The sequence below is a fragment of the Ooceraea biroi genome, chromosome 6 (assembly GCF_003672135.1).
Source record: "Ooceraea biroi isolate clonal line C1 chromosome 6, Obir_v5.4, whole genome shotgun sequence".
Classification (NCBI taxonomy): domain Eukaryota; kingdom Metazoa; phylum Arthropoda; class Insecta; order Hymenoptera; family Formicidae; genus Ooceraea; species Ooceraea biroi.
Genome location: NC_039511.1, coordinates 7,874,968 through 7,898,215, shown reverse-complemented (window position 1 = coordinate 7,898,215; position 23,248 = coordinate 7,874,968). Strand labels below are relative to the sequence as shown.

Genomic DNA, 23,248 nt, shown 5'->3' with positions numbered 1-23,248 from the left:
CAGCCCTATTCTGTATTTATATTCACATTTTTCCCAACCTCTATATTAGAAATATCCTCCATTAATGTCTCTGTATCCGTCTCCATACCTGTGTCTTCTATCACATTTACCTTATCTGAAATCATTTGTGCGCCTTTTACTTTTTCGCTCTGACATTCCCCCTCTTTGATCGAGATATCCGTACATCTTTTTAACCTATCTTACCCTGTTCTTACTGAGGGAGTTACCTCCATCTGCTTATTCTTTTTCCCCTCATTTCCTATATCAGTCACCGCTTCTGCTTGTCTCTTGTTTCTCACCTTCTTTGTCATAATCGAATCTAATTCTTGTTCTCTTTCTAATATATCTCTATCCTCCTTATCACTCTCATAAACTCTATCATATATTCTTGTATTAATTCTATTCCGACGTTTATTTTTTCTAATACTGTCCTTTCGATACCATCCATTACTTTCGATTTCCTCCGTGCTAAAACATTCTTCTATCTCTGATCTCCTTTTTCCGCCGTCTATATCATCCTTAACGGTTCTCTTCCAGGATCCGAGGGAATGTCCTTCGTCCTCCTGTCATGACCCTTCTTTCAGATGGTTTTTAGTAGACTTGTCCACGTGCTCTAAAGTAATTCTCCTGATCGCTCACTCAGGGTCAAACTACCACTATTACTCTTAAAAACTCAAGACGAAAGGCACTAAACTTAAGCCGACCACACAGCGTCCGCCATCTTAGGAATCACTCTATAAATTTTGTATATTATATTATAGGTTATATCCACGCCTCAGCGTGTCCCAGACTTCTTTCGAGGTTATACAGTTCTTAACCCATTAACGCCCAACAAGCTCGAATTCTTTGCTCATTTTCCAGCCTCATTGTCGGAAAGAATCACGAAGCATATTTATAACAAAACAATGATTCTTACCATTTTTGGGTGTGCTCTTTCGAATTCCGAGGTCAAAATTGAGTCTCCGTGCCTCAGAAAAAAAATATGGCGTATTAAAAATAAAAAAACACCAACCAATTGAAGACTTTTTTTCGAAATGTTTTTTCTTGTACAGAAAAAGGGTTGCAATACACTTCTAAATTCAACTATCGGTACATAAAATAGTTGAACTTTAACGACGATTTTTTTTGTTTTTCGAAAAATCGCGTGATTGTCCTAAAATGACATTTATATGAGGAAATTTTCGAAAAATACTGATTTATTGTAAATAATCTAATAAAGTTCGAAATATCGAGGTTTCTGACACTTGAAACGTTACCAATTGTTGAGCTCATTACCGTAGATCATGTTTCAACGTAATTTGTAACTTCAAAGATGGCAGATCCAAGATGTCCGCCAAATTATTTCAAAAATAATCAGTTTTTTGTTATTACTCGCTTCTGGAACTTAAATCCGGTAGAATTCATACTATTGTAGGTGTTTTTGACATTGCTGATTACGAATATCAAGTTAGATTTGCAAAATCAGTGTTTAAACAAAATTGTTTAAAAAATTTACTGCAAAATTGTATTTTTTCTAAACTTTTATGCCAAAATCTTAGTCTACGGAGAAAATTACGTCGGAAATATGCTCTAGTTCTTTCAATATTTTTTCGATGAAGCTGTAAATTGACGAGAAATGCGAAGAAAAAAGTGTTCATACTTCCATGTGATACGCCAAGAGGTTTCGTCCGTTAACTGTTAATGTTTAACGTTGCCCAACTCTAACCACGTGGAGGTGGACGTTTTAGAGTGTCTTTATTTTGTTATGTTTTTTTTAATTTTTAATTTTTTTTTTCTCAATCTTCGAATTAGAAAATTGAGAAAAATTTAAAATTTAGAAAAAAAAAGTAACTCTAAAATGTCCACCTCCACGTGGTTAGAGTTGGGCAATATTAAACATTAATAGCTAACGGACGAAACCTCTTGGCGTATCACATGGAAGTATGAACACTTTTTTCTTCGCTATTTCTCGTCAATTTACAGCTTCATCGAAAAAATATTGAAAGAACTAGAGCATATTTCCGACGTAATTTTCTCCGTAGACTAAGATTTTGGCATAAAAGTTTAGAAAAAATACAATTTTGCAGTAAATTTTTTAAACAATTTTGTTTAAACACTGATTTTGCAAATCTAACTTGATATTCGTAATCAGCAATGTCAAAAACACCTACAATAGTATGAATTCTACCGGATTTAAGTTCCAGAAGCGAGTAATAACAAAAAACTGATTATTTTTGAAATAATTTGGCGGACATCTTGGATCTGCCATCTTTGAAGTTACAAATTACGTTGAAACATGATCTACGGTAATGAGCTCAACAATTGGTAACGTTTCAAGTGTCAGAAACCTCGATATTTCGAACTTTATTAGATTATTTACAATAAATCAGTATTTTTCGAAAATTTCCTCATATAAACGTCAGTTTAGGACAATCACGCGATTTTTCGAAAAACAAAAAAAAATCGTCGTTAAAGTTCAACTATTTTATGTACCGATAGTTGAATTTAGAAGTGTATTGCAACCCTTTTTCTGTATAAGAAAACACATTTCGAAAAAAAGTCTTCAATTTTTTGGTGTTTTTTTATCAAGAGACACGGTAGTGTCTCGCGCCAAGTTCACGCGCAGCGTAATGGCAGCGAAAGACGGACCGTGTATCTTTACGCGAGCCGACTAGTTGAGACTAGCCGAGATTTGCGGATCTTAATAACGCGTGGATCGATCGAGTTAAGAACAGGCTCAATCGATTCTGCGTACTCGAATTATATAAGGAAAGTGTTTTTATTTTTCTCGTACATGCCCGGTGAAGGGAGATATTACGATGCAAAGTCCACATCGTGAAATATTTTATTAAGAAACTCTCTTATCGTCGTCGTCTGGTCACGGAAAACGTACAGTTCACCTTTTAACCACTAGGCGGCACGGCTGACGGCTCCGCTAAAGAGAGCAGTGAGCATTCTAGTATTTGTGATTTTAGAAAAATTTGACATGACAAATTAAACTTTATTTATTCCGATGAGTAATTATAATATACTGGGTGTCGACTTTCGATTATAATTTAAAGGGTGTCCGATTTTAATTGACCAACCCGAAAAACTTGTAATTGTGAGATTCTAGAAAAATTTGACACGAGAGATTAAACTTTATATTTTCCGATGATTAATTATAATATACTGAGTGTCGACTGTTGATTATAATATATAGGGTGTTCGATTTTTATTGACCTACCGAAAAACTTGTATTTGTGATTCCATAATTATAATATACTGGGTGTCGACTTTTGATTATAATATATAGGGTGTCCGATTTTTATTGACCTACCGGAAAACTTGTATTTGTGATTCCAGAAAAAGTTGACATGATAAATTAAACTTTTGTATTCTGATAGTTATTACAATATACTGGGTGTTGATATTCGATTATAATATAAGGGTGTCCGATTTTAATTGACCAACTCGAAGAACTTGTAATTGTTATTCTAGAAAAATTTAACACGATAGATTAAATTTTATTTTTTCCAATGATTAATTATAGTATACTGGGTGTCGACTTTTGATTATAATATATAGGGTGTCCGATTTTTATTGACCAAACGAAAAACTTGTATTTGCGATTTTATAAAATATACTGGGTGTTGACTTTTGGTTTTAATATATTGGGTGTCCGATTTTTATTGACCAACCAAAAAACTTGTATTTATGATTTTATAATATACTGAGTGTCGACTTTTGATTTTAACATATAGGGTGTCCTATAAGATTATAACATGTAGGGATTTTAATTGACCCGAAAACCCGAAAAACTTGTATTTGTGATTCCAGAAAAAGTTGACATGATAAATTAAACTTTTTGTATTCTGATAGTTATTACAATATACTGGGTGTTGACATTCGATTATAATAAAAAAAGAAATGATATCTCACAAAAATTACTTTTTTTAAAAAAAGGCGAAAAAAGGCGCCAAGTACACGCGCCAGTCGCAACTCGCAACCAACCAAATAAAATTTAATCTATTAAACACATGTCGTATATATATATAAAATTAACCAAGTAAAAATTAACTTATTAAAAAACTATCGTATATAAACCTATAAAAAATATGATATCGGAAAATGGCGCCAAGTAAAACTTTACCAGTTACAACTAACCAAATAAAAATTAATTTCTTTAAAAAATGTATATATATAAAAATAAAAAATAGTAATGCTAAAGAACTTGGCGCTGCTGCATAAAACAATATTCACTAAGTAAATAACAACTACATAAAACAATATTCATTAAGTAAATAACAACTACATAAAACAATATTCACTAAGTAAATAACAATATTACATTAGTGAACACTGTCAATTAACGTATTTAAACATTAGTTAGCATTGTCAGTTAACGTATTACTTGATACCATTGTCAGTTAACATATTACTTGATAGCATTGTCAGTTAACGTATTACTTGATGATGTAGCAGCGCCAAGTTCTTTAGCATTACTATTTTTTATTTTTATATATATATACGACATTTTTTAAAGAAATTAATTTTTATTTGGTTAGTTGTGACTGGTAAAGTTTTACTTGGCGCCATTTTCCGATATCATATTTTTTATAGGTTTATATACGATAGTTTTTTAATAAGTTAATTTTTACTTGGTTAATTTTATATATATATACGACATTTGTTTAATAGATTAATTTTATTTGGTTGGTTGCGACTGGCGCGTGTACTTAGCGCCTTTTTTCTCCTTTTTTAAAAAAATGTAATTTTTGTGAGATTTTTAATACGCCATATTTTTTTTCTGAGGCACGGAGGCTCAATTTTGACTTCGGAATTCGAAAGAGCACACCTAAAAATAGTAAGAATCATTGTTTTGGTAAAAATATACTTCGTAATTCTTTCCGAGAATGTGGCTGGAAAATGAGCAAAGAATTCGAGCTTGTTGGGCGTTAATAGGTTAATTCAGAGTGTTGTAATTCAGAGGGAGATATTATTAACACAAGATCCGACCTGGCATGTAAATCTTGAATTTCTCATTCTGTTCTAGTTTCGGTTTCTTCTTGTCTCCAGTTACGTAATTCCATAATCAATTTTTGAGGAGGACGGCCTCCGCTTTCACCTTCCATGTGTCTTAATTTAATTTACTATGTGGTTCAATTTGATAATTCATCATCGAATTTATATTGCTAGCCATCATTAGCTTCACAAGCAACTTTCAGTGCACATCCACTTGACGCTATTTTTTTAGGTTAAGAGAATCGACGCAATTTTTCGCACTTTTATTAATCTTCTGGACCCATACCCTTTTTTGGGCATTTCAAATGAAAACAACCGATTGATTTTTTAAACACAATATATTCTTTGTTTTCTATATCAAGGTTTACCAATAATAGCAACTAAATCTGTATATCAAGAGACACGATAGTGTCTCGCGCCAAGTGTACGCACAGCGAGATCGACCGTGTATCTTTACGCGACGATTTCAGAGACCTTTAGATTATCGGATGTTAATAACCGCTGAACGGATCAAGTTTAGAGCAGTGTTGCCAGAAATGGCACTCTTACAGCACGCGGTAGTATGTAATAGGGATAGAGTGGGGATGGTTTCGCGATGATCGCGCGACGCTCCAACAATCCGTGTCGCGCGATCGTCACGAAACCATCCCAACTCCATCCTCACCACATACTACCGCGTGCTGTAAGAGTGCCATTTCTGGCAACACTGGTTCAGAATAGGCTCACTGGATAGCTTGGGTTTAAATTATATTAGGTGGTAAACTTAATTCCTGCCGCTCGCTACTAGAGGGTGCTGGCTCCAACGCTGGCGAGTTTCGACAGTGAAATGTTCATGCATGTCGAAAAATCGAACGTTGAGCGAGGGTGGCTTGGTGCAGGATTCGTGGTTGCGCGGCATGCACCGCACATGCGTTAAAACCTAGTGTCCTTTTTCATGGAGGCGTTGAGTTGGGATCCTGCGTGCCGTGCGGCGGGCTTTGTTGGTACGCCTGGCGGGGTTTGCCGTGGGGCGCGTGGGGTCTCAGCTATGTCGTAGAATTTAAGCGCGAGATCAGCTGTAATTTTCGGTCGGTACTGTAAGTCCATATATTGTAACTGCTGGCCGGATGGCGATGTCAAGGCCCTCTCTTTTTATACAATAAAAAAAAAGTTTCGACGGTGAAGCCGCATGTCTTTTGTAGTTTAGACATTGCTGAAAGTGATTCAGTCCTCACAGGTTAGATTTCTCGACGCCAAAGAGATTTTCCAATCGATTGAAAATGAACCGCGATAAGCTGTTTTTCCTACATGTGCTTCTTCACTACTTCGACCTCAAGAAAACCGCAGCTGAAACGCATCGCTTATTATCAGAAGTGTATGGTGATGAAACTTCATCGGAAAGAACATATAGAGTTTGGTTTGAACGCTTTCGAAACAGTGATTTTGACGTGAGAGACAAAGAACGTCCCGGACAGCCGAAAAAATTTGAAGATGTTGAGCTGCAAGAATTGCTCGATGAGAATCCAGCTTTTAGAGTTGTCGAAAGCATTAAATGTTACTCCAACGGCCGTCTCAAAACGCTTGCATGCATGGAAAAAATTTATAAGGAAGGGATATGGCTACCACATAAGTTGTCAGAAAATGCCATTTCGATTCGTTTGTCTATCGCGACATCTTTGCTTGCCAGGCAAAGAAAAAAGAGTTTTTTGTGGCGTATCGTGACTGGCGATGAAAAATGGATTTATTTTGATAATCCCAAACGGAGGAAATCATGGGTGGACCCCGGCCAATCATCCACTTCAACGCCGAAGAGGAATATTCACGGGCATAATACCTTGCTCTGCATTTGGTGGGACCAGAAAGGTATGCTGTATCACGAGCTCTTGCGTCCAAATGAAACCGTTACAGCTGATCGCTACCAACAGCAATTATGCCGATTGAGTGACGAGTTGATGCAAAAAGGACCATTCGCAGCCAACAACGACAATCGACGCAAAGTCATTCTTTTGCATGATAACGCTCGACCGCATGTTGCGAAAAGCGTGAAGCAGACACTTCTAGAGTTTGAATGGGAAGTCCTCCCGCATCCAGCGTACTCTCCAGACTTGGCACCGTCGGATTACCACCTCTTCCGGTCGATGCAACACGCACTCATGGACACACACTTCTCTAGTTACGAAGAATTCCAAAAATGGGTGGATGAATGGATCGCCTCAAAAGACACCGCGTTCTACGCGTTCTAGGCGTCGTGGGATTGCCCTGTTGCCGGAGAGATGGGAAAAAGTAGTAGAAAATGGAGGAAATTACTTTGATTGAGGTTGATTCATCTTCCTTTCGAAATAAATCAATTTTGAAAACGAAAAAACGGCAAGAATTTATCACCTAATAGAATAAAAGTGTTCACATTTTTGGTGTACGTGTCCTACGTACGTACGTTTGCGATGCAAAGTCTGATTTTTGGCAAATTTACATTTAAGAAACGTCGTTATCATTATCGTCATTTGTACAGTTTGTTTTGTTTAGTTAGATGGCAGCAGCGCCGATCTCTCGCATTTATACTATCTTTTATTAATAATTATGCTATATTTCGCTTTTCTCTTTATATAATGTCCTTAGCAGTCAATATGTTTTTTTTTTCAATAAATTGTAATGTATAGGACGTTAAATTTTTATTGATTACACTTAACAACTTTTATTTATGATTCTAGAAAAAGTTGAAATGATAAAATTTACTTATTCTGATTAATGTAATGTAAAACTAAAATCATGCTATAGTAATTCGCTTTACTCTTTGTGTAACTTCCTTATCACTGTCATTATTTCATATCTTTTTCTTTGAACAAATTATAATATACAGTGTGTCCCGTTTTATCTACTTCTTTTAATAAATTATAATATACAGTATGTCCCATTTTATCTTATTTATTATAATCAAGCAACGCGGTAACGTCGTGACGCCAAGTACATAAAGAACAAGGTTCCGAGCGATGAGAGTCACTGCTAACGTCGAGCGCTACCGCATAGCTTATCCGGAATTTCACCTCACACAACCTTTCGATTAAAATATCTCAGGAACTAAAGCCGTTATCAAAAATCTAACAGTACTTTTATAACATAATGTGGATGCAAGCTTTCGATTGCGACTAATTTGAATATGATGGGTGCAGTCTATCCTGAGATATCGTAATCGTATGTTAGAATTGTGACGTTCCGGTTTCCTTAAGTTCCACAAGAGTAAGAAGTTTCAAACTCACGTACGTATGCTCGCACGCACACAAGCAAAGCGAGTTTGTCCGTCAAAGTGCGTTCACATAGGCGCGTTAGATTATGGAGAATTCACCCTGCGTCTGATACGTTGAGTACATTTCAGTTGACGTTCGCCACGACACGAGCATCTTCCATCTTTAGCGCTCACTGAATATTGAAAAAAAGATACATTAAATATTGAATAATACACTAACTATTAAATAAAGATATTGAATAAAGAATATAGACTGACGCAACTATGTGAACCTAGCACGACATTTAAAAAATTAATTTTTTAATATGGAAAATAATATAATAACATTTTATTTGTAGTTGTTTGTAGTAACAATAATTTCGTTTGTAGTTTTATCCATTAAAAGATATAATCAATTAAACAAATTGCAATAAGCTAACTTTGCTATTTGTTGAGATGTCGCGAATCCGCTTGCGCTGTCTTTTTTAGAATTGTTTGTAGTTGTTTCGTTTCGTTTGTAGTTGAATCGTTCAAAAGTTATTAACATTTGTTTAAATGAAAAATACCTCACTTTGCTATTTGTTAAGATATAGCGAATCCGCTTGCGTTACCTTTTTCAGAATCGTTTGTAGTTGTTTCGTCTCGTTTGTAGTTGAACCGTTCAAAAGTTATTAACATTTCTTTAAATGAAAAACAGCTAACTTTGCCATTTGTTGAGATATCGCGAATCCGCTTGCGCTGTCTTTTTCAGAATCGTTTGTAGTTGAACCGTTCAAAAGTTATTAACATTTGTTTAAATAAAAATTATCTAATATTGTAAAATGTAATATTGAAAAACATATAAGTTTTTGTATTCAAATTATATGATATAAGATATGTAAATTGTTAGATATGTAATTGTAAATTTAATTAAAATTTTTAATGTAATTGTAATTTATCACATATTAAATAATGTTATAATTTACATAAAAATATAAAATTTATACATATAAACAGAAACTAAATGAGGGACAAGATGGCGGTTGGTGAGGTGGGAAGTGTAGAATAAGGCTCCGAAAGAAAAAGGGGAGATAAGTGAGAGAAAGTGACAAAGGAGGAAGAAATTGAGAGAAAGGAAGGAGAGAGAGCGGAGGAGATAGGGCAAATGGAGGAGAAGAAAAAAGAAGAGGAGGAGAGGAGAAAGAGTGGATTGAAGTGAAGGGTAGAGAGTTGTGTGCTGAAAGAAAGGAGTGTTCGGAAAGTTAAGGTGAAGAGAGAGGAAAGGTATGGAGAAGCGGAAAGAAGGAGGAGAGGAGATGAGAGGCACGAAGAAGGAGAAGAGAGAGAGGAGAAGGAGAGGAGAGAGAGTGGAGGAGAGTTACGAGAAAAGAAGAGAAAGAGGTTAGAAGGATGGAAATGATTACGTAAGATAGGAGGGACACAAAGAAGGGCAGTAGGTAAAACAGGAAGATGGAGGTAGTAAGAATGGAACTCGATAGAGGGCGGCAGAAGGAGAGGATCGAAGCTGGAAATCGAAGGCATGGTCGATGGTTGACACGTGAATCGAGGATCAAGCAACGAAGAGGTTAGTGAGGGAAGAGAAAAGAGGATAGTGAGTGGAGAATGGAAGGAGCGAAAAAGGTTAGAGAAGAAATGAAGGAGATGAAGGAGATGATGGGCAAGATGATGGAGATGATGGGAAAGATGATGGTGATGATGGAAGGGATGAAGGAGGGAGAGGAAGAAAGGGCAAAACAGGAGAATGAAAGGGAAAAGAAGTTAGAAAGAGCAGAGGGATGCAGGTCGGAGGTGAGGAGAGAGGAAGAAAGGAGGAGCGGAGAGAAGGAGAAGAGGAAGCAGAGAGGAGTAGGAGATGAAAAGCAGGAGGGAGAAATGAGGAGGAAGAGTGAATAGGTGACAAGGGCAAAAGAAGAAGGAAGAATGAGAAGAGAGAGAGAGGAAAGTGGAGGGGTGAGCCGTGAGAAAGGAGAGGAGAGGAATAGGAGGATAGAAGAGGAAGGTGTGGTGGAAGAAGAGGAAGAAGAGTGGTGGAGAGAAGTGGAGAAGAGCGAGGAAGAAAGAAGGGAGAGGGAGAAGATAGGGAGGATAAGAGAGGTGGAAAGAAGGGAAAGAAAGGAGATAGGGAAGAAGTTAGAGGAAAGAGAGAAGAAATGGAGAGAGGGGAAGAGCGGGAGGAGAGAGAGAAGAGGATAAGGGAGGAGTTAGAACGAAGGAAGGGAAGGGTAAATAAGATAGTATGTAGGGGAATAGAGGGAGAGAATAAAAGAGAGAGGAGGATAACAGTAGAAGAAATGATGGAGGAATTGCTAGGGAGAGAGACAGAGATAGACGAGGTGGAAGAAAGGAAGGGGGAAAGAGGAAAGTGGGTATTAATAGTAGAGATGAGGGGGAAAGAGGATAAAGAAGATTTGATGGGGAAAAGAGGGGAAGCGTGGAGGAGATGGGTAATAGGGTTAGATGAGGACCTAACGATAGAGGAGAGGAAAATAAGATGGAGGCTGCTGGAGAAAGCGAAAGAGGAGAGAGCAAAGGGGAAGGTAGTAAGAGTGGAAAATAGGAAGATGGAGATAGAATGGGGAGAGTGGATATGGGATGAGAAAGAGCAGGAGTTGGTGGAAAAAAAGTAGGGAAAAAAGAGAAGGGCGAGAGGAGGAAGGAAAGGAAAGGGGTGAACAGGGAGAGGGGGCAGATGGGAGAGGGAGAGAGGGGAAGAGAGAAGGGAGAGAGGTGGAGGGATAAGTTCATTGTATAAGGTTTATGGTTGCAGAGGAAGGAGGACAAGGAAAGAGAGAAAGGAAGAGGAAGGAGATGACAGGAGGAGGACGAAAGAGAGTGGAGACGAGGAGGAATGAAGGAGGAGAGAGGAGGTGGAAGGACAGAAAGGAGAAGAAGGAGAAGAAGGTTAAGGGAAGGGAGATAAGTTAGAGGCACTGTAAGGTCACCAAAGGCCAGGTTAATGAAAGAATGATTGTAAGGGGAAAGGGGAAGGGAAAAGTAAAGATGATGTAAGGGGTTCGGGTACGCTCCCTGGAAAAGCGCCTTTCAAACCCCAAGGGGAAGAAATAAAGACACATACATACATACATACATACAGAAACTAAATTAAATATATCTCACTTGTAAAGTTATTTTTATCATATTTATCATATACAGATATATGAAGCGGATTTTGGTATGTATATGATTATTTAAAAAATATAATTATACATAAGTTCATTAACCAAATTTATTCAAATAATAAGTAATTTTTGTAAACGTAGTGAGTTGCAGAATTCAATGGACCGATGCCATGACGAAATTGCTGTTGGAGGAGATAAATACGTATATTAATTGTCATACACCTACTTTGAACAAACAAGCTTGGAAAACCATTGCTACGGCCATTAATGGTTATAATTTAACTACAAATAACTGTTACATCAAATGGAATAGCATGAAAAAAACGATACAAAACGATCAGAGATACAAAGAATCATACTGGTGCAGCCAAACAAACATGGGAATATTTTGAAATAATGCATGATATGTTGAGGAAAAATTCAGAAGTTACACCACTGTCTATTGCATCGAGTACACGAGGTTTCGAAATAATCAATAATGAAGAGGAAAACGAAGAAAATGACTTAAATTTAACAGAATCAACCAACGTTTTAAAGAATCGACCAATAAGAAAAAGAAAATCTAAAATACCTTCCTGGATTGAAGAATTAAAAGCACAAAGAGAAAATCATCATAAAGAAAATTATAACCAAAAAGAACGTTTTTTGTCGTTATTAGAAAAGCATTAAAAAAAATAAAGATAAGTGTAAAAGAAGTGTTTAAAACAATATTTGAAAAATAAAAATGAAGTAAATCTTAATAAGCATTACTCATGTTTTTTTAGATATTAGAAAATAAAAAATATTGTTAATAGTACATTATTTATCTAGCATTTAGTAAAATACTTAGAAATGTATTAATACATTTATTCATTAATTAAAATATTAAAATCACATTTAGCAGTACAATTGTAAATGTTATTTGTAATGTTATTTTATTATTTCACAAAATACGAGAAATAACATCTCTTTTTTCTGCACCGTCCATAAATGCAATTTCGTCATTATTTTCATCATTTTGCATTTCTATTGGATCAAATGCCATAGGTGCATCTTCATTTTCTATGCATATGTTATGCAAGATGCAACAAGTGATTATAACCAACGGTATCATTTCTGTATTGTACATATAAATATATCTTAATTTTCTGAATCTTCCTTTCAACATTCCAAAAGCACGTTCGATAACTACACGTGTTTTGGATAATTTTGTGTTAAAGTTTCTTTGTAGATGGTTTAAATGACCATTATCTTTATAAGGGGTTAACATAAAACTTGACAATGGATATGCTGAATCAGCTAGAAGATGGTACTGATTTTGAAAGTACCTATTTACGTCTTGCGTTATTAACTGCTTTATATCGCTCAAACGCCAAACTCTTGCATCGTGAACGCTACCACACATTCCCGTGAAAACATCTATAAATCTTAATTTAGAATTGCAAATTCCTTGTAATATTATAGAATGATAGCCTTTGCGATTAATATAATTATCCGCATTTTCTACAGGTGCACTTATAGTGACATGAGAGCCATCAATTGCTCCAATTACCCCTGGAAAACCATTTAATTCACGAAATTCTCTTTCTGAGTTAACCATTTCATAGGGTTTCAGGCCATTTAATATATGTATGAATATCTTGAGTTAATAACATTGCAACTTCAAACACGGAATTCCAAACGGTATCTTTACTTACTCCAAAGCTATCTGCTATTGATCTGAAATAAAAATTATACGTTAAACGGCGAGAGAGATTTCATCATTTCTCTGGAGTTGTAAGACTCCAGTTGCTTGCCTGTTCAGGCAGTACAGTGACAACAATAACATATGTATATTAACATTTAATTACATGTAATTATTACCAGTCAGAATTTTTATACCAAGTTAAATGTATGTATATATATGTTTTACGTCCGTGTGTGTGTGGGGGGGGGAGGATGAGTGTGGGTGTGGGTGTGGGTGTGTGTGTAAAATACATAATACACAATATACAAATACATAATATACAAATAACAATAATACATAAAAATAATTTTGTCATTCTAAGAAAAAATGAAATCAACATAATAGAATGCACATACAGAGAAGTCTTTCATATGAAAATAAAAAAACATACCTGTAAACTTCCTGATTTCCAAGGTACCACAAGGTAATTGCTATTTGTTTAGCAGGAGGCATTTTCTCAGCACCGCGGTTGTAATGCAGACGTGCTCCAAATTGTTGTATTAATATTTCCATTACGTGCTTTTCAAGCCGAAAGTGTGATTTGAAATCTATTTAAAGAATGTTAATGTTGTTCATTACAAATTAATATAATACAAAAACACTTATAGGAAGTTAAAACACTAAATTATAACATAGTCTTTTACCTGATAAAGAATATAGTAAGACGACATTTTCAAAAAAATTTTGAATTTTTAAATGAAACTCTCGTTGCTGCGGCAGAAAATCTTCATCATCATCAGAATCGAAAAATATATTCCATAGTGCCAGTAAATCCATTTCTATCTGAAACTATTTAATCATAATACAATATTAAAGTATGAACAAATAATATAATATGAAAAAATAATATATCCAAGGAGAACAGAATTTTTATGTAACACTATATATATTTAATATAAGATGACTTTAATGATTAAAGTAACGATTAAATAAGTAATAATATTTATTTAGAATCGATTTTTAATCAATATTTGATATTACATTTTCAAATAATATCATTATGACAGAAACGTATATTTACTCCTTTTCTTTAGTTAATCTAATAACCTGAAAATATTCGGTGAATGAATGTTTACTTTTTACTATTATTTGGAACAAAATTTCGTTTTTATTTACGTAATTAATATGAATAACTGTATCATGTATGATTTTCAATATTTTATTCTATACAGACTGCTCGTAATTCAAATAATCAATTTGTTTTATTTTGGACAATATTTTAAAAATATTTGATCGTTGTAAATAATTATAATTTTAATTAAGTAAATGTAATCTTGTTATAAATTAATGACAAATTGTTTTACAATTTAATAATGAAATATATCTCATACATTACCTCTTTGATAACCACCTGGTGCTGCTAGTAACAACTTACTGAACTCGCGAAATGCTATATTAGACAGCAATGAGTTGTCATGAATCACGATGGTAGTAGATGATTGTACCTATCTTATATTTCAGTCCTAGAGGAAATCACTCCGAAAGTTAATTATCGTAAACACCCAATGTAATTGTCACATATTAAATAATGTTATGAGTTATATAAACAAAATATAAAATTCATATAAACAAAAACTAAATGAAATATATCTCAATTGTAAAGTTATTTTTATCATATTTTATAATTTCTTAAAAATTTAAAACTGTGTGGACAAATAATTTTAAATCATAAAAAACTTGTCAGTTAAAATAGCAATTCATAAAACAATAATAAAACACTGGTTCTTTAATCGACACACTGGCAGTATATTGTTGTTAATGCGACACAACGTTTCGACCACTATCTGGTCCTTTTCAAGTGTTGTGTGTCTTTTTCTAAAAAATGCAAAGTATTACAATGTAAGTGAGAGAAATGACAAAAAACCGCAACACAAATACAAAAAGAGCATATGAGTAAGAGAAACGCAACTCAACCGCAATATACACATAAATAAACCGCAAAAACCAAAAAGAAAATACAACAATCGGCATAAATATAAAATACATATATGTTCGCAAACTTACTGGCTGAAAAAGACACCAGAAACCGAATGAGAGACAAAGAGACCGAACACTGTGAGAGTACACTCTCAAATGATAGCAGTAAACAAAGTCAAGGAGAAAAGGAGATGTTTGCTAGCACTTGGTCATATATACCGGGTAGGTTATCGGTATCCTTCTGCAGATTAATGGACTTGCTGTGCTTTTTGATACAAATCATCTCCGCGATCTCGCGCCTCCCTAAATGTTTCTCCTGATGCAAAACATCCACGTGCATCCAGTCGAACTCATGGCCATCATGCCCTCTGTGACAGCTAACAACCAACCAATCGCTCTCTTTTTTCTTTATATTTGATTTGTGCTCGTTGATTCTTACAGTCAGGTGTCTCTTCGTCTGGCCGATGTAACAAGCCTCACAGTTCGCACATTTAATCTTATATACTACATTGGTCTTTTGGCTACTCGCTAACATGTCTTTACCTAATCTAATTACCCGATCTAACATATTAAACTTTGTATAAGTGACACCAAGATTGCACTCCTTATAAATTCTGCGTAATTTTTCACCAATACCTCTGATGTATGGAATGTTTATAAACTGCTTTTTCTTATCTTTAATTTTGCTAACGGATACAACTTTGTCTTCAATGTTGCTACCTCCGTCATTGGCAATATTCTTGTGTAATAATTTAACTTACTACTAAATTATGAAGTATACCAGCCCATAAATTTATACTAAATCGATGTTGGTAACTGTTAATAGTATATCCGTTAGGATTTCTATTATTCCAAATATGTGAATTATGTATATTGAATAAACCCTCGCGAGTAAAAGAAGATTCGTCTGTAAATAATATTGTTTGCAAAAATCCGGGTTCTTCTTCTTGTACCAGTAACCACGTACAAAAATTGACTCTACGGGCGTAATCCTCAGGTAATAAAGTTTGGAGTCTAATAAAATGATAGGCATGCAATTTATTTTCCGCTGCTTCACTGCGCCGTAACCAACAACTAACTAACGCGCGGCTCGCCTACCGACGGCCTCGCTGCACGACCGCGCTCTCATATGTTGATATCAATACGTTAATAACTCGATTATTATTGCGCAAATCGCAAAATGGTACAAGACTTTTCTCAACTTCACGCAATCTATCTCCACCTTTCCAGTTGATCCCCCTTCCCTACCGGACACCCTGTATATATATACATACATATTTTTTGTCATATTTTATTTGATATCTCTTTGCTACTTATTAACACGGTACCACGTTACAGTTTTTAATTATCACATGGCATTTTTTACATCCATTAAGATCAGATTCATCTCGTATTATATTTCTAAATATACAAAAATGACAAAAATTGTAATTCAAATGACATCACCAGGTCACAGCTAAACAATGGAGATAATATTCAAAAAAATTCTTATGTTTCTTGCATATCTTATAAGGAGATAAGGTAAATATTCCGATGAGGGGAGTCTGCCCCGATGACCTTGACCTTGACATATATTGTCAAGGTCGCCCTCCTGAGTGACCTTCAAGAGGTTTTAGCCGTCGCTCGTTGTTTGTTAAAAAGTTATTAACAAAAGAAGTTTAATGATTTTGCACGAATTTTCAGCTGTCTACGCGAACCAAGAACATAATATTGACATATGTATATTACAAAGGTCACCTTCCCGAATAACCCGCAAAGTTTTAGTCGTCGATCGTTGTTTATGAAAAAGTTATTAACAAAAGAAATTTTGCAAATACAGGGTGTCCCAGACTTACCGAATCACCGGTTCAGGGTAGATTCCTGAAGTCATTCTGAGACGATAGTTCCTCTTGCAAAATGTCGAGGGTGGCGTAGTTTCGGCGCTACGAAGGATTGTAGTTATCCTATCCATGTGCAGAATGTTCCCGCGTTCAGTGACGGTAGGTCGAAGAAGCCCCGCGCATCGCGCACACTTCAATTTGATATTAATTTTTCGCGGCTGTTCACTGCGTGTTTCTATTCACTGCACAATGTCCTGCAAGCACTGTATCCTGTTCCTATAAGTACTGTTCACTCTTCAGGGTCAAATCCGAAGACCTTGCTGGCGAAATCATTCGCTCCGCGTTCGATCCATTTATCCGCGTATGTCTCGTTAAACGCACTTCCACATACGTGTACACCGAGATTTTCACGCGTTGCCGTTTGACTTTCTGCGACATCGGCAGTACGATCGACGAGAAAAGGCGGACCTATCGCTTATCATGTTGCACGAAATCGCGATACACGAGGAACTGTCAAAACATACGTGAAGTGCAGCGCGCCTCCGCGATGACAGAAAATCAATACAAGCGATGCGAAGCGCGCTGCACTAATATCGATAAGATGTGATTCATAAAGACGATACAATTTACAATTTATTAAATAATCCCGATTTATCTGTGGCGAGAATAATTATTTAATAAAATTTAAATTGTATCGTCTTAATGAATCACATCTTATCGATATTAGTGCAGCGCGCTTCGCATCGCTCGTATTGATTTTCTGTCATCGCGGAGGCGCGCTGCACTTCACGTATGTTTTGACAGTTCCTCGTGTATCGCGATTTCGTGCAACATGATAAGCGATAGGTCCGCCTTTTCTCGTCGATCGTACTGCCAATGTCGCAGAAAGTCAAACGGCAACGCGTGAAAATCTCGGTGTACACGTATGTGGAAGTGCGTTTAACGAGACATACGCGGATAAATGGATCGAACGCGGAGCGAATGATTTCGCCAGCAAGGTCTTCGGATTTGACCCTGAAGAGTGAACAGTACTTATAGGAACAGGATACAGTGCTTGCAGGACATTGTGCAGTGAATAGAAACACGCAGTGAACAGCCGCGAAAAATTAATAACAAATTGAAGTGTGCGCGATGCGCGGGGCCCCTTCGACCTACCGTCACTGAACGCGGGAAAATTCTGCACAAGGATAGGATAACTACAACCCTTTGTAGCGCCGAAACTACGCCACCCTCGACATTTTGCAAGAGGAACTATTGTCTCGGAATGACGTCAGGAATCTACCCTGAACCGGTGATTCGGTAAGTCTGGGACACCCTGTATAGTAGTTATTTTGAATATTGAAATATATAAACGACGAATATGTATATGAACGAAGGAAGGAAAGTCATTTAAAGCAGTGAATCGTTAATATATAGAATAGTTTCTTTTAATATAAGTACAAAGTATTCTTCACTTTAACCAAAAGCATAAACAGTTAAATACAAAGTATTTTCTGCTTTAACCTAACCTAACCTAACCTAACCTGGTTAGGTTACATTTTCCGAAACTGGATTCTCGGACACATACGCTCGTTTTCCGCCCGCTTCGCGGGAGGGCGGGGGGCGAGGGCCTCGCCCCCCCGTCGGGATCCGTGCCGTGTACCAGGTGATCAAAATCTGTACGGTAAAATTTGTTACACTGGTTCTGGCAGGGAGGGGGGGGGCGAAACCCCTGCCCCCCGCCCTCCCGCAAAGCGGGCTGAAACCGAGCGTATGTGTCTGGGGTCCAGTTTCGGAAAATATAACCTTTTGCTTGTCGTGGACGGCTGAAAATTCGTGCAAAATCATTAAACTTCTTTTGTTAACAACTTTTTAGTAAACAACGAGCGACGGCTAAAACCTCTTGAAGGTCACTTAGGAGGGTGACCTCTATAATATATGTCAAGGTCAAGGTCATCGGGGCAGGCTCCCTTCATCGGAATATTTACCGGAGATAATGCGAAGTGCGAAATCGCTTTTTGAACGAGTCAAAGCTTGTTCGATATGTTGTAAGTAGGTAATGAAAACCCTAAAACGGTTTGGTTGAATGATCCTTTGTTTAGGAAAATTTGCAATGCAAAATTCGGTTCGCGGCATGGTGCTGATCAGATCATGTGCCTAAACTATACTTCTTTTGTCAACATAAGCGGCGTAACTAAGGCTACTCAGTTAAGACTTGCTCTTTTTGTATCGTTCCACCGTGGTACCGGTGTTGCACCGGTGAGCATTCGAATTCTGCCGTTTCAGTTTTTCTTTCTTACAATTAATATAGAACGTATGATAAATACTTTTTTACTTAACCTAAATTATTTTGTTATGTATTCCTATATAGGGTGCGTCACCAAAATCCGGACAAATTGAACAATTTCTTTAAACAAAATGTTATTAATGAAAAATTAAATATTACAAAAAATCCTTTTACATGGCACTTGAGGGATCCCTATAGAGCACAATTATTCAATATATCCCCCATTAGCTTGAATGACGGCCTCTATTCTCGGCCTGAAGCGGCCGCACGCACGCTGTAATGCAGCGCTGTCCATTCCGGCGAATGCTGCCTCAATAGAGATCCTTAATGATGTCACATTGGGATACCGGGACTTGTTGGTGACCCTTTCAACTACACTCCATACGTAGTAGTCCAAGGGATTCAAATCTGGGCTGTTAGGAGGCCAGAATTCCTTGGACCAAAACATATCAACTTTGTCTGAGAGCCAGTTTTGGACCAAATGGCTTGTGTGGGTCGGTGCACCGTTCTGCTGAAAAACATGACCTTCCGGACGCCACAGTGTCCATCCACGGCTTCACCACACTCGTCGGAACGCGCACATACACTTTTTTGTCACAGTTTCTCCTTTTTTAAAGAAATGCGGTGGTATGACGTCATCCTCGTTGGACACAACGCCTAGCATGTGAACATTGGCCGGAAATTTCGTTCTGGCAACAACGGGAACATCCTCGGGGTCGTGGGCGAGCCAGCGGTCATTCCTTCGGTTGATTTCGGCATCAACAGTAAAAATTTTTTCGTCAGAAAAGAACCTGATACGTCCCGCCGCTTCGTTTTTCAAGGAACACAATAGCAGATTGCAGCGAGCAACTCGCTTTGTCCTGGCAGCCTCGGAGAGCATCTGTCGTATCTTTAGTGTACGATTTGTATCGAAAGTCCTCCTCGGCAATTCGACGCATTGTTGGCTCGCTTACACCCACAATCGACGCCAATTTTCGCAACGATTGCCCTGGATCCTCCAAAAAAACGCTTGAGCTCTTTCGACGACTGCGGGGGTCCTCGCGCTGCGTTCTTTCGAGTGATTCTTCTTCGCCGGCATACTGGAACTTTCGTTGGACTGTTCTGAAGCCGTATAGTTTGCTACAACGTCATAAACGGTTGATCTCGGGTATTCAAAGAACCGAATTATTTCCGTTGCTGAGCGCCCAGCGCGAAGGCCTTCGATGATCGCGGCTCTTCGATTATACTCCGCACTTGGTTTCAACATCGCGGCCATTTTGAGATTATGACTGTTTACTAGAAGCATCAGGGTTTCTCGGACGCCAACAACAACCTCTGGTGGAGGCACAATATGGCGGGAAATTTAAATTGAAATTTGTCCGGATTTTGGTGACGCACCCTGTATACCATTTTTATATACCATTAAGGACATTTCAGGCTGTTCGAATTATAAAACAAAACGAAAATACAGTTTTATAGCCATGTGAACTCATTACCTACCTACAACCTATCGGACAAGGTTTGACTCGTTCGAAAAACGATTTTACACTTCGTGTTATTTTCTCGTTAGTATGTGCAACACTTTTTTTACACTCGAGATGGAGATAGATTCATTACGTCAGTCGCTGTGCATGTGTATGTCATCTCACGCAAGGACATAAAAATACAACTTTGCAAATCGTGTCTAAATCGAAAGTTTTTGACACCGGTGTCGCGAGTCTGACCAGTTTTTTATAGTATTACATGTTAATATGTGCAGCTAAAACTTTTTTATATCCATGGAGATGGGAGATATTTATCTCGTATTACATTTTTAAAATATGCAAAATGACAAAAAATCTTAAACGCAATGACGTTATTGTCATTCGACAACAGCCGAACGATGAAAGCATTACTTAGAAATAATTCTTACATATTTTTTTCTTTTTCTTTTTTTTCCTTGCAGCAGTCGCTCTGTGACAAAAACCGTAAGTGGTAACTCCTACGAGTATGTACGCAAAAAATGTATCGTGCAGAGGGGAATCTTAAGCGCTACAATTATTACGTACCTATTCAAGATGAAGTTCCTCCATGCAAGAAAAAGTGAGTGCTAATTAATTACATTGCTTTATATATATGCATTCTTCCCTATATTATTTATTAATAATTATTTAATTATTGTCTACTGATTATTTTGTAGAAGTTTCGATTCTTCTTCGAAGCCTCGTCCTCGTATCTTAGGAAGAAAACACTCTTTGATGCCAACTTCATACAGATGTTTGGAGATTAGAATTAATGCAGGACCTATGTCCAACGTGGAGGTAGTCTTTGGTGACGATCACGGAAATTAAGTAGTGTTGCCTATTTCAACACGTTAATTTAAAGACTTACAGACATCAAACAATTTCTACATTCCAACTCTTTATTATTCATCGTCACGAATTAAAGATTTAACAGTGGAAGTTTGTAAAATGCGTGAATCGAAAATTGTTTACATTATCCAATATTGCCTTGTATTTTCAGCCAACTGTAAATTTTTTATTCAATTTAAAATATTATATCGATTATATGTATACATTATTATGTGAATCTATACACAAGGCGTTAAATTCAAATACTTTGTAAACATTTTAAGATGTGTTTTTAAGGTGTGTCTCAAAAGTAATAAGAATGAATTTTTTACACTCCCCAGGAGGGCTGCGTGAGGAAAGTGGGGGTCGAGGTAGTTGAGGGAGGATCTCTGGTATATGGTCGGATCCAGTGATGCCGCGGCCGCGGCTCACGGCTCACCATAGTGGAAGGGATGACGCACACAAACGATGAACCACTCGAAACGCTGAGCGCACACGTACGCGGTTCTCGCTTGTGTACGTCATCTCCTCCACACGGTGAGCCGCGGCCGCGTTCTGGTCGGACGGTCCGACTCAGATCCTCCTCAGTTGAGCCTTTCGAACGGTCGGTACGTTACAGAAGTGCAGCCTCGTTTTTCACTCTCGTCATGAACAAACATGCAGAGGAGCGTCGAGCAGCAATTAAATTATGCAATTAAATTTTGCGTGAAACTTGGAAAAACACGTTAGAAACGTTAGAGAAGGATTTTGCGAGTGCGCTAGACATTGCCACGTGGATACTTCATCATAACAATGCGCCGAGTCACACATTATTGGCTATGAGGGAATTTTTGGCACAGAAAAACATCTCTACCCTTCCCCACTCACTCTATAACTGACTCAGCGCCTTGCAACTTTTTTTGTTCCCCAAAATTAAAACTCTGAAAGGACATCATTTTAGCACTGTCCAGTCAGCTGTGACGAGGGCTCTGACATGCCTCTCAGACTTGTTCAGTCCCAAGGGACTTACTTTGAAAATGATCAAGTGATCTAATTGTGTTTTTTAAATAAAAGAATTTTTTTGAAAATCATTCTCATTATTTTTGGGACATAACTTGTATGTAATGCTGTAAGCGATACGTGAAAGCGATAATTGATTTCGATGATGAATCAATTGCAGATCACAAATTATTGACGTGTATTCAAGATGATACTTGTATAATGCATTTGGAAAATAAAACATACTAAAAATAAATATCTTATTCTCAGAAAGTATTTTATCGTTCCTTTTTTTAATAATAGTGTGCAAATGTATGACGTAATCGGATGATCGTCGTACTTACGTTACACCTTGCGCTCTAGCGATCACCATCGAACATCACGTCCGTGGGAGTGTCAATCGTTTGCCTGCGGGCCACTTCCGTAACTTCAAATTTATTGCTCATCACTGCAAATCAGCGTTTAAACAAATATTCCATAAACAGGCTCGAGCATCTGAGTTCACAAAAGCTCTGACAAACAGCACTTAGCAGACAATTCGAGAAACGAAACAAGCATCTATCATATGCGAAATGGACTTTTCACTGACTTTTCCTTACTGATTTTGCACTGTAATCGTTTGTTACAGTGATTTCGTCACTCGCGGAACATTAAATATAGTTAAGAACCATCTGAATAGTAAAATGTATAAATAGTTTATTTTTCTTTTTAGTTTAAATATACAGGGTGATTCGGAACAACCTTATGTCCTTACAATGTCATATTTATAACATTTGAATTCTGAGACGATTTTTCCTTTACCACAATTTTCTCCGAAGCTTACTTTTTGAATTATAAAAAGAAATAGTTAATGAATAACGGGTCAAGTACAAGAGGCAGATAGGCGCACGGCGCACGGCGCGACTCACCGCGGCGCTACACAGAGCGCTATATATATTAGGTGTTCCGGTGA

General features: G+C 37.0%; 2 protein-coding genes across 41 annotated transcripts in view; one reads left to right on the top strand and one right to left on the bottom strand.

Moving 5' to 3' along the window:
• LOC105276337 overlaps positions 1 to 23,248 on the top strand; it is a 334,767-nt gene that overhangs the window by 167,952 nt on the left and 143,567 nt on the right. The gene's annotated exons all lie outside the window — the stretch shown is intronic.
• On the bottom strand, positions 11,694 to 13,237 carry LOC105276330 (putative nuclease HARBI1). Its single transcript, XM_026970874.1, has one exon. It carries the CDS (start codon positions 12,878 to 12,880, stop codon positions 12,224 to 12,226), a length of 657 nt encoding a protein of 218 aa, XP_026826675.1. The 5' UTR covers positions 12,881 to 13,237; the 3' UTR covers positions 11,694 to 12,223.

Coding starts and splice junctions, on each gene's coding strand:
- LOC105276330 (XM_026970874.1), bottom strand. CDS start 12,880: ATGGTTAACTCAGAAAGAGAATTTCGTGAATTAAATGGTTTTCCAGGG.